The 10617-nt window shown below is 47.3% G+C and overlaps 2 protein-coding genes and 1 non-coding gene across 3 annotated transcripts; 1 reads left to right on the forward strand and 2 right to left on the reverse strand.

Moving 5' to 3' along the window:
• Window positions 1-2072: 2072 nt before the first annotated feature.
• On the forward strand, window positions 2073-6141 carry LOC123400026 (ADP-ribosylation factor-like protein 2). Its single transcript, XM_045094420.1, has 6 exons — window positions 2073-2249; window positions 3052-3124; window positions 3312-3422; window positions 4683-4845; window positions 5049-5129; window positions 5257-6141. The coding sequence occupies exons 2-6, from the start codon at window positions 3060-3062 to the stop codon at window positions 5392-5394; spliced, it is 558 nt and encodes a 185-aa protein (XP_044950355.1). The 5' UTR covers window positions 2073-2249; window positions 3052-3059; the 3' UTR covers window positions 5395-6141.
• LOC123400027 (glycine-rich RNA-binding protein blt801-like) lies at window positions 5940-7089 on the reverse strand. The gene is made up of 2 exons (XM_045094421.1): window positions 6832-7089; window positions 5940-6686 (listed from the first exon to the last, which is right to left on the reverse strand). Exons 1-2 carry the CDS (start codon window positions 6937-6939, stop codon window positions 6267-6269), a joined length of 528 nt encoding a protein of 175 aa, XP_044950356.1. The 5' UTR covers window positions 6940-7089; the 3' UTR covers window positions 5940-6266.
• A 2703-nt stretch (window positions 7090-9792) lies between these two features.
• Window positions 9793-9864, reverse strand: TRNAQ-CUG. The gene has a single exon. It is a non-coding gene; the product is annotated as a tRNA-Gln (tRNA).
• Window positions 9865-10617: the final 753 nt, after the last annotated feature.

Genomic DNA, 10617 nt, shown 5'->3' on the forward strand with positions numbered 1-10617 from the left:
TCGTAAGCCCTGGAGACAGGGCGATAGGATCACTCATCGTTTTCGCGAGCTCCCAAGACACTAACGGGCTAGGATATATGATCTGAGTAGGCCTCTGGCCTTTTTCGCACTAACCACCAAACGAGAACAAGAATGGGCACTCTTCATCGTACGTTCTCCTGAAAGCTCTTTAGACGTCACAGTGAGCGGCACGCGCCCGGGTGGCGCCGGTACGTCTTTGGTAGGTGATGATAGTTTGCGGGGCTAATGGGAATACATAGTAATGGAATTTGATGAACAAGTACCTACACTTTTGTAACATCCAATATCTGGTCTTATCCTCGCGGATACTTGAAAGTCTCAACAGGGATAGAAGTGCATATCGGAGTCACTTCGCAAGGTGAAAATCGTCACAAAACATGTAATGAAGAGATGAGTACATGAAATTGATTTGCACTCGCCACATGCTACAACATGTATATCTCAATATATTAATACATAGCAATCATCGTATAGTAAAGCAGGATCCGACTATGGATGAAAACAAACAAAAAATAAACAACGTCCACCCTGCTAATCCCAGGCTGCCGACGTGGAACTTATCCTATGACCATCAAGGAACAAGAAGAAGAACTCCAAATAAAGCAAGCATCCCACTCACGTCAAGCATCGCATTACATGTACCTGCATTTATTCTTCTAGTAATCTATGAGCCACAAAGACTTGGCAATCTCATTATCAAGGGTATCAAGACTAGCAAATTTTAATGGGTATGGAATGGCTAAATGGTGAGGCTGCAGCAAGCACTAAGCATTTTGATATCTGACTAACTTACGAGTACAGAATAAGAAGAGTGTTCTACGCATAAACAGACGTGAAGTAGTAATGATCAAGAAGTGATCTTGAGTAGCTAGCTATCAGTCATTCATAACTTGATCGTGTTCTCTTCCCGAACTCCCTCGAAAAGAGATGATCACGGTTAGCACACGGTTGGCATGTTTTAGTTGAGTTTACTTCAAGATTTCTACAACCGGGTATTATAAAAATAATAAGTTGCCACATAACTATGGGCACGACTTTTCAAAATATTTAACCCTGGATGGATGTTCCAACTCATCCATCACAAACTAACCACAAGCTGCGGTGAAAAAACCTCAACCTCGAGATAGCCCAAAGTGTCCTCGGAATCCCGATGCACAAGATATTTTGTCAAAGGTAAAACAAATCCAGCAAGGCCGCCCGACGTGTCAACAGTCCCGATAGGAGCAGTATATCTCGTTCTCAGGACACGATGAATAAGTGAAGCTTACAGTTAGCCGATGCCCAAGTTTCCAAAGGGGCACCACAAGGTGCTCTATTTTGGACCAACAATCATGAGTACTGGCCTAGCTTGTTGGTTAATTATCCACGTGGTCCGAAAAGTCCCAATGCAAGTTTTATTAGATTGGAGAATGGTAAAACCAAAGTTGGGCCTTGCCGAAAGAATTTTAATCAAAGACGAATTGTCAAGGGGGTCCCATAACAACCCCGAACATGTTAGGAGCGCTCAATATGAAACATAACACCGGTAATCAAAAAATAAGACGGCAAGGGTGGAACAAAACACCGAGCAAAATATCAAGCCTTCAATCTTTTGTCAAGTATATAGATGCATTAATTAAATAGCAATAATAATGTGATATCTCAAATATATCCATGTCCCAAAATGGAATGAACTGCATCTGCAACTAGCAACACTATAAAAGGGATTTAGCAAGCAGTAATTTAGCAAAACAACAGTTTGCTAGGAGGTGGAGGGTTAGAGACATATTTTGAAAGGCTTGACAAACATTTTGAGATGATTGAAAAGGCATAATAATAATAAAAGCTTCACAAAATAAAATACTGGAGTTGGAGGGCAGACAATTAACTTTTTTTAAGAGAGAGAAAGTGGACAATTTCTCTCAATCACTCATGGACTGCTCATAACAAATGAGCCTTCATACACCAGAGAGAGAGAGAGAGAGAGAGAGAGAGAGAGAGAGAGAGAGAGAGAGAGAGAGGGGGGAGGGGGGAGGGGGGGGGGGGGGGGGCGAGCCCATCCCACGGGCCCTCGTCCATTCGCACGCCGCACCTCTTCACAGCAGACCTCACTCTCAGATTCACAAGCAGCGGCATCTCCATCACCGCCGCCGTCGCCGCCGCCGCCCTCGCCTCCTCCCGTCCCCGTGCACGCCCACGGTCTCGCCGTCCCTGCGCCTCCCTCCCCGCGGCCCGGTCCTTCTTCCTAGGTATGCAAGCACTCACGCACGCACGCTGCATCCCCGACGGTTAATGGCTGATTACGCACGATGTGCCATGATTCCGCTGGATCCAACTCAATGTCCGCGACGATTTTTTTTCCTTCCATGCGACGATCTTGCTCGCAGCATGACCAGAAGAAAGCAATTTCCGCTGCCCATTCATCGCGATACATGCTGCTCACTTGATGTTCGTCATGTGTTAGTATCTGTCTGTCCGTCTGTCTGCAGTGGCATATCACTAGCAGCATATCCATGTCCGCGTTCTGGGATGCATACATACCGAGGCAGTGGCGTAGCAGTATACGCATGCATGTGCAGATCTTAGATGAATGTGAATACATCATACAGCGGCGAAAGCAGAGGCAGTGGATTAGCAGTGCCTGCATCTACATGTTTTAGATTTATATTTCTATACTTGGTGAAAGCAGAGGCAGTGGCAAGAATTGTTCTCTTGGTGCACCCCTCAAACTCAGCCGAACGCCGTTTCACAGTGGCGTGCCATGCTTTATAGTAATACGCTCATGTCTTCTGAGATCAGGCTTTGCTTTGAATTCACATGAGAAATGCAGGCCATGTTTCAATCTACACTGGTTATAAAAACTACAACCCCGCATTACAACGCCACCGATTCCTAACGCGGTTTGTTATTCCGCATGATCCTGTTGTAAGCATTATTGGGGGTTCATAGCAGCCTGACCGGGTGTCTCAACTCAATTAGAATTTCACAAGTCTTTGTACCTGTTCCCCCTCTCTGCATCTTACCTTTATGCTGATTCCTCTGCTGGGCCAGCTCCGGAAATGGGTCTCCTCAGCATCATCAGAAAAATCAAGCGCAAGGAAAAGGAGATGCGTATTCTCATGGTGTAAGCGTCCTGCTCCATTCCTTTTTCGCCTTCTTATTTTACCCCCAGATTCCTCCTATCCAAACGCATTATTATTCTTGGTTCCTTGCTTGATATGTGTGCTTCTTGACTTTCAACGTTTGTGCCTTTCAGTTCTTTGTTAATTGTTATTCTTGATTGATTTATTTTACCCATGTCAAATTTACAGCGGCCTGGACAACTCGGGTAAGACGACAATTGTGCTCAAGATAAATGGGGAGGACACCAGTGTCATCAGCCCTACTCTTGGCTTTAATATCAAAACCATCCAGTACCAAAAGTATGTACTATATTCATTTTCATTTATCAAGTTAATTATGCCAGAAATCGAAAGGTTGTTCCAAGCTGATGTTATACTTAATCATTCCAACTCTGTATCATGTCTAGCAAAATGCCAGTGGTATTAACTAAAGGTGTTCTGGGAAATCCTTTGTAATTTTAGGTTGATCGTTCGAATTTTATGGTATATCTACAAGATGGCACCTGTATTAACTCAGGGCGTTTAGGAGATTTCATGGTAATTTTAGCACATCGAATAACTAATTAACTACGCATGTGCCACTAGATAGTATCGCTTTGCTATGCTAGATCACCTCCCCTGACTGTCGCAAGTATGCCATAGATTCTGTCAAGTCAAGGGCGCCCTTACTCTTTGTAGTTGCATAAGGTAATTACTGGAACAATCTTGTAATCTGAGCTTGTTGTTTGGAGGTTTAGTGATTAAGCAATACAATTTCAACAGCTTTAGATAATCTCATTCGAATTACTGCTTGGTGGAGAGAATTGTTGTGTGCTGCTTCAGCTAAAATTGACTGAAGGTGGTCCAGTAGTATTCGAGCTGTGCAGTTAGGTTCTTAGGGAAAAGCGAAGACAGGGAGACGTCCATAGATATGTTTCAGAATTTTGTGAGTCATATTGCTCCACAACCACAAGCATCAAAGTCTACTTTGGCATCAATGTTTTAAGTGGGAATACCAGAGGACAATATTAAAATTCGACACTGGTGCGGTGCAGTTTTAATTATTTCTGGTCAGAAAATACAGAGTAGGACAACTGTGACACTAAATGGTACAATCAGGCGATATGATGGTCTACGCCAGTCATTAGCATCTGTTGTTATTCAGCCTACTATGAAGCAAGTTGCGCCTACATCGGTGGTTGTACTTTTAGCATTCAAAGTAGGAAATGAAATTGCTAATCTGCATTAATCTGAGAAAGTAGTAAATCACATTGGTGAAAATACAACATATTTTGGCCCAAATTTCAGCCAGGGTATGTTGTTTTTCAGCCTGCTACGAAGCAAGCTGCGCCTACGTAGGTGGTTGTACCTTTACCATTCAAAGTAGGGAATGCAATTGATAATCTGCTTTAATCTGAGAAAGTAGCAAATCAATTGGTGAAAATACAACATATTTGGGCTGAAATTTTAACAGCGTCGTGATGCCCATCGCTCATTGATCATGGTGGTCAGACGCATGAGCACAGTCATGGGAACAGCAGAACAAACTACCAAGAATTGATAGTTTTATGATCGTGGCAGGTACTCGCTCAACATATGGGATGTCGGGGGCCAGAAGACCATCCGTTCGTATTGGAGGAACTACTTCGAGCAGACTGACGGTCTAGTTTGGGTGGTGGATAGTTCCGACGTCCGGAGGCTCGACGATTGCCGTGCTGAGCTCCACAATCTTTTGAAAGAAGAGGTAAATCGCCTCGTGAACACCACTGGTCGTCTGCTTCAGCGTTGAAATTTTGCTCCGGGTTACTTTGTTGAAAACTAGCAGTTGCTGTTTAGCATCGGGAAACTCCTGGGACTGGAAATTTGATTGAACCTAGCATGTTTGTGCTTAAATTTATGTGCTATCTTGTTCGACTATTGGAGCGATGCTTGAATTATTGGTTGCAGAGACTGGCTGGATCGTCGCTGTTAGTTTTCGCAAATAAGCAGGACATTCAGGGCGCTTTGAAGCCTGACGAAATCGCCAATGTAAAAACACACCGTCGCATCATGCCCATCATCATCTTGTGATCTCCGCTTTTAAGGAAGAAAGACTTGAAGTGATGTGTTTATTATTGTAGTTGTGTCTCCGAGTTTGATGGGTTTTTGGATCCAGGTTCTGAATCTTGAAGTGATGAACAAGGACCGGCACTGGAAGATCGTCGGGTGCAGCGCCTACACCGGCGACGGCCTGCTCCAGGGCTTCGACTGGCTGGTCCAGGACATCGCCTCCCGCATCTACGTCCTCGACTGATCTCAAACATCCACCCAACTCCGGGCATTTTAGCCCGTATGAACTACTGTTTTTTTTTTGGTTACACAGCCATAAGGGCATGCTGCTGCTGATGTTGATTCTGCTTTGTGCATCTCGTGTACTAATATGTATGTAAAATCTGATGATCAAGTTTGAACCAAACCATAGATGATGTCATTTTTGTTGTGCAACTCCATGTGTAAAGTACAAGTTTTGCATCCTACATGCACGGAACATCAGAATCACTGAAGATATTTCGCACTTGCTTGCAGATAAGCTCTGTAGATGCGCAAATCACATCAACCCCCGTATCCGGGCCCTGACTTGCGTGAAAAAACTTTGCAGCAAGTTAAAGATATTACATATTTTGCCATCGACTTTTTGCCACTCCTTCCAGATTAGCTCTGCAGGGTTCTGAACGGGATTCATCAATTTCATGCGAAAAACTCCGAATTCGCAGAAGGCTTGCGAAAGATGCAAGATTCAGAAGCAAAGACAAATAAAAGAAACAATGGCAACCAGGACACAACACACAGAGGAGGATATTTTTCGCAGCTATGACTTGCATTTTTCTTCATCGATTCAAACCGAGTTCAAACATAGGATCACCAACATCACATCCCAATTACAGTCCAAGACAGGAAGAGGGATTGCTGCATCACCGACGACAGACCGACCGACTGAAAGATAAGACATGTTGTTTCTTCCTCGCGTAACACAGAGACCACTCGAGCTCGCGATCAAAAACACCACAGGACCGGACAGACACACAAACACGACTCAGACTGACACACCGAAGATAGATAACTTGCTGACGAAGACGGTAGACGATAGATGGATGGATAACTGGGCGATGAGACGGGGTCCGGCGCTCAGGACCTCCACTGGCCGCCGGAGTCGCCGCCGCCGCGCTGGCCGCCGTAGCCGCCACCGCCGCCGCCGTAACCACCGCCGCCACCGCCGTAGCCGCCGCCGCCGCCGCGCTGGCCGCCGTAGCCACCACCGCCCTGGCCGCCGTAGCCACCGCCTCCCTGGCCGCCGTAGCCACCTCCCTGGCCGCCGTAGCCGCCACCGCCGCCGTAGCCTCCGCCACCGCCGCGCTGGCCGCCGTAGCCGCCGCCGCCGCCGCCCCCGCCGCCGGAGCGGCGGGACTGGGCCTCGTTGACGGTGATGCTGCGCCCGTCGAGCTCCTTGCCGTTCATCTCCTCGATGGCCTGGCGCATCGACTCCTCGCTCCCGAACGTCACGAACCCGAACCCGCGCGACCTCCCCGTCTCACGGTCGTTGATGATCTGCACCCACCCCACAAAAACCAACACCAACACCAAAACCAAAAACCATCAGATCCGGTCAGATCCGCCACACAAACCCCAGATCGGGGCCAGATCTACGTGAAATTCGAAGGGATCTGGGGGGGAGGAGGAGGAGAAGGGTTACCTTGGCGTCGAGGATCTCGCCGTACTGGCTGAAGGCGGCCTGGAGGTTGTGGTCGTCGGTGGCCCAGGCGAGGCCGCCCACGAAGCAGCGGTACTCCGTCTCCGCCATGGATCTCCTCCTCTCCTTCTCCTCCTACGAAAACCCTAGGCTAGGCTAGCTACTGTCTCTCGGACCCGAACCGAACCGAACCCGAACCGAACCAGGAACCCGAACCGGAAGGGGAGGAGAAGCCAACCCCGAGAGCGATGAGGAGGACGCTGCCCGTCCGTGGCCTCCCATTTATAGCGGCTGCCAGCCCGCCCCGATCGCATCACGCGCGCCACGCGGGTGCGCCCTGGCCCACGCGTCAGCGTCACGTGGCCGGGCCCGCGTGTCGGTCCGGACCCACGTGTCGGCGGGTGGGCGAGGGATGCGGGTCTCGGGATTTGGAATATGCCGGGGGCGGCCAAGTGGGTGGGTGGGTGGAGTGGACGGGAGATATTTTCGCTGCCGCGGCTACGCGCACGCCTCGAGTCTTCTTTCCCAAGGAAGCGCGAGAAGGAAAATCTGGATTTGCTTTCCTCCACAGCTAGCAGAACAAACCCTAGGGCAATTTACCAAAAAAATGAAATGAATTTAATTTTTATTTTATTTTCTCTATCTATCTAAAAGATAATTTGTTTATTTTTGCAGGCGATCTATTCTATATCTATAATAATAACTGCGTCAGATTTTGAGAATGGTTCGAGGGTAGGGACGGCATTAATCCCCTTGATCTTTTACAGAAAACAAAATCATTGTACTCGGATAGTGACGTCTTTTTACACTTGAACCAATGTCGACATGTGAAAAGGGATCGGAGAAACCTCGACGCCCTCCAATACTGATCTTTTACAAAATATATGTGTGCAGATGCACATGTATTTTTGGTTCAAAAAAAGATGTACGTATACTTGCTCCAGTCCGAGCCGCTGCCCGACGCCAATGCAAGATTAACGTTTTGCTTCTTTTTCGGCTTCTATGTGACACGTTTTAGTGTAAAAGAATGAGCTGCGAGTGCGGTGATTTAAACTTTTGTGTATACAGATACGCTTTCAAGGTGTGTGTTTCTCAAACATTTATTGACATGGATAGAAGTTCAAGGCATGCGTTTCCTAGGACAATACCCAAAAAAATGAATTTGCTTTTCTTTTCTTTATCTATCTAAAAGGTAATTTATTTATTTTTGCGGATGATCTATTCTATACCTATAATAATAACTGCATCAAATCTTGAGAATGGTTCGAGGGTAGGAGCGGCATTAATTTCCTTGATCTTTTTGTTTTTTGACCCGAATTCCCCTGATCTTTTATAAAAGAACAAAATCAATGTACATATGTGTGTGGATGGTGGCATCCTTTTTTTTACACGTGAACGAAGGTTGACGTGTGAAAAGGGATCGGAAAAACCTCATCCCTCTCCAATACTTGCATGGGTCAAATCCAAACTTAGGTTGCCTCCTTGTGACCCGGCTCATGGAAGTGTGGAGCGTTTGACTTGCTCTAGTCCGAGCCGTTGCCCGACGCTAATGCAAGATCACCGTTTTGCTTCTTTGTTTTAGTGCAAAAGAAAAAGCGGCAGGTGTCGTGATTTATAACATTTGTGGATATGAATACACGCTCAAGGTGTGTGTGACATGGATAGGCGTTCAGCGGTTCAAGGCGTGCATTTCCAAAACATTTACACTCCCAATGTCCAAATTATCTCCATCTGAAAAATCAAACTATATGTGCCTTGACCAGATTTACAGGAACCCCGGTAACTCGGTATACTCCATGTCCGGATATACTGCAAATGTTTGTATATTGCTTTTACGAAGACCTGGATAGGCGTTACGAAGCCTGACCTGAATAGAAATAAAAATGGCAGGTTTCTTCGTGGCTTTTGTTTTGTTTTTAGGAACGAGGGCTTTATTCAAGTCATATACTCCCTCCGTTCCTAAATATAAGTCTTTAAAGAGGTTTCACTAGTGGATTACATAAGGATGTATATAAACATATTTTAGGATATAGATTCACTCATTTTGCTCCGTATGTGTATGTAGACTCCTAATGAAATATCTTAAAAGATTTATATTTAGGAACGGAGGGAGTAATTTCTTCACGGCAATTTTTTTTTTGTGTGTGTGTGTGCGTGTGAAGAAATTGGTCGAAACTTTGCTGGACCCGGTCCACCTGCACAGATCGAAGCGGCAAAAGTCGGGGGACCCGTAGCGGCCGGGCGGGGCGCCGATCCCTAGGCGCGGAGCACGATGCCCCCACGTGACGTGGCGCGGGGCCCACACCGCCCTCTCTCCTCCTTCCCTATCGCGGTGGCCTGCCTGGATGAAAACAACAATAATATCTCCGGGGCGCGAAATGACGGCCATGCCCTTCCGTCCGTCCGGAACGGAACGGGAACTGCGGGGCGCACGCGCACGTCGGCGTCGTGGCCTCGTGGGTGGGTGGGTCCGGCCTCGTCCTGACGATGGGGCTGGATTTGGTAAACTAATCCGCGGCAGGGAAGGGCAGGGCCCACCTGCCTGCGGGCGCCGTGAGTGGAGTGGAGTGTGGATTGATTTGGATCAGGACAGTGAGGTGGCACTCGGCTCGCTCCCTCCCTCGACGTTGCTTTCCCGTGATGGAACGGAACGGAACGGAACGGACCTTATTAGGTCTCGTGATTGACTGATTGGTTGATCAAAATCAAAATGATAGTGGAAAATGATTGGTTTTTGGAGGCCGCAACCGTGCGTTGCAGGACCGATTCGATGGGCTGTCTGATCCAGTCTCGTGCCAGCAGCAGCTGCAGGTTGAACAAACGGTGATGATTCTTTCGAGGGAGGGCAGGGGCAAGAAAAACAACAAGAAGAAGAAAAATGCGAACCAACAAGCTATGACTCCCTCTGTCTTAAAAATAAGTGAAGCAAAAGGAATTGGGAGATGGCCAAAAGGAAAAAAAAGAAGGTCCCACCGAGACTTGAACTCGGGTTACTGGATTCAGAGTCCAATGTCCTAACCACTAGACCATGGGACCGGTTCGATGCCGACAACTGAAATTGGATTTACTTATCGAGTACTGTTTACTCCCATAGTCCCATTAATATGGTTCCAACTGCATAACCCAGCACCATCAGTCGGACTAGCTGACTGCGGGCCAAAACTGGAAAGTTCAAACTCGCTTAATCTGATCTTATTAAAAGCTCTGCTGATTTAGCCACGCGGCAAACGATGTGCGTTTGGCTCTGCGGATGTCCGATCCGTCACTTGGTCTGACCAAGGATGCAGATCCGTCACTTAGTTAGCAACAGGTGCCATCCCTTGTTTCTTGATGCCATGCCATCCACGTTCCAAGGCGTTGTGCAAGCCATGCGTCGCAGCATCATAGCAGTTTTTTCTTCTTCTTCTTCTCTTTTTTTTTTTTGAGGGGAAGCATCGTATCCTATAGTAGGAGTTAATTGCACAGAACTGCGGTACTTGCGGTTAGGTTTGCGGAGAAACACTGTATGAATTTCGATTCCGTGCACCTGCCGCAGTGTGGCGCTGTCTCCGTCCTAAGGCGGGCGGAGATAGCGGTCTCCCCGCCGGCAACGTGTGAGGAGAGATGGTGGTCTCTCCTTCGTCCTTGGCTTGGATGTCCTGACGTAAGAGACGGTGTTCCTCTCACCCTTCGTTCAGTGCGTCTTTACGGCCTCGGCGCGTGCGAATCCTCTCCGTCACGGAGTTCATATTCGACTAGATCTTGTTGTTTTCTTTGGTGGCAGTTGTGTTCGGGCTTCTCTAGTTACTG

Source organism: Hordeum vulgare, chromosome 5H (genome assembly GCF_904849725.1).
Source record: "Hordeum vulgare subsp. vulgare chromosome 5H, MorexV3_pseudomolecules_assembly, whole genome shotgun sequence".
Taxonomy (NCBI): Eukaryota; Viridiplantae; Streptophyta; class Magnoliopsida; order Poales; family Poaceae; genus Hordeum; species Hordeum vulgare.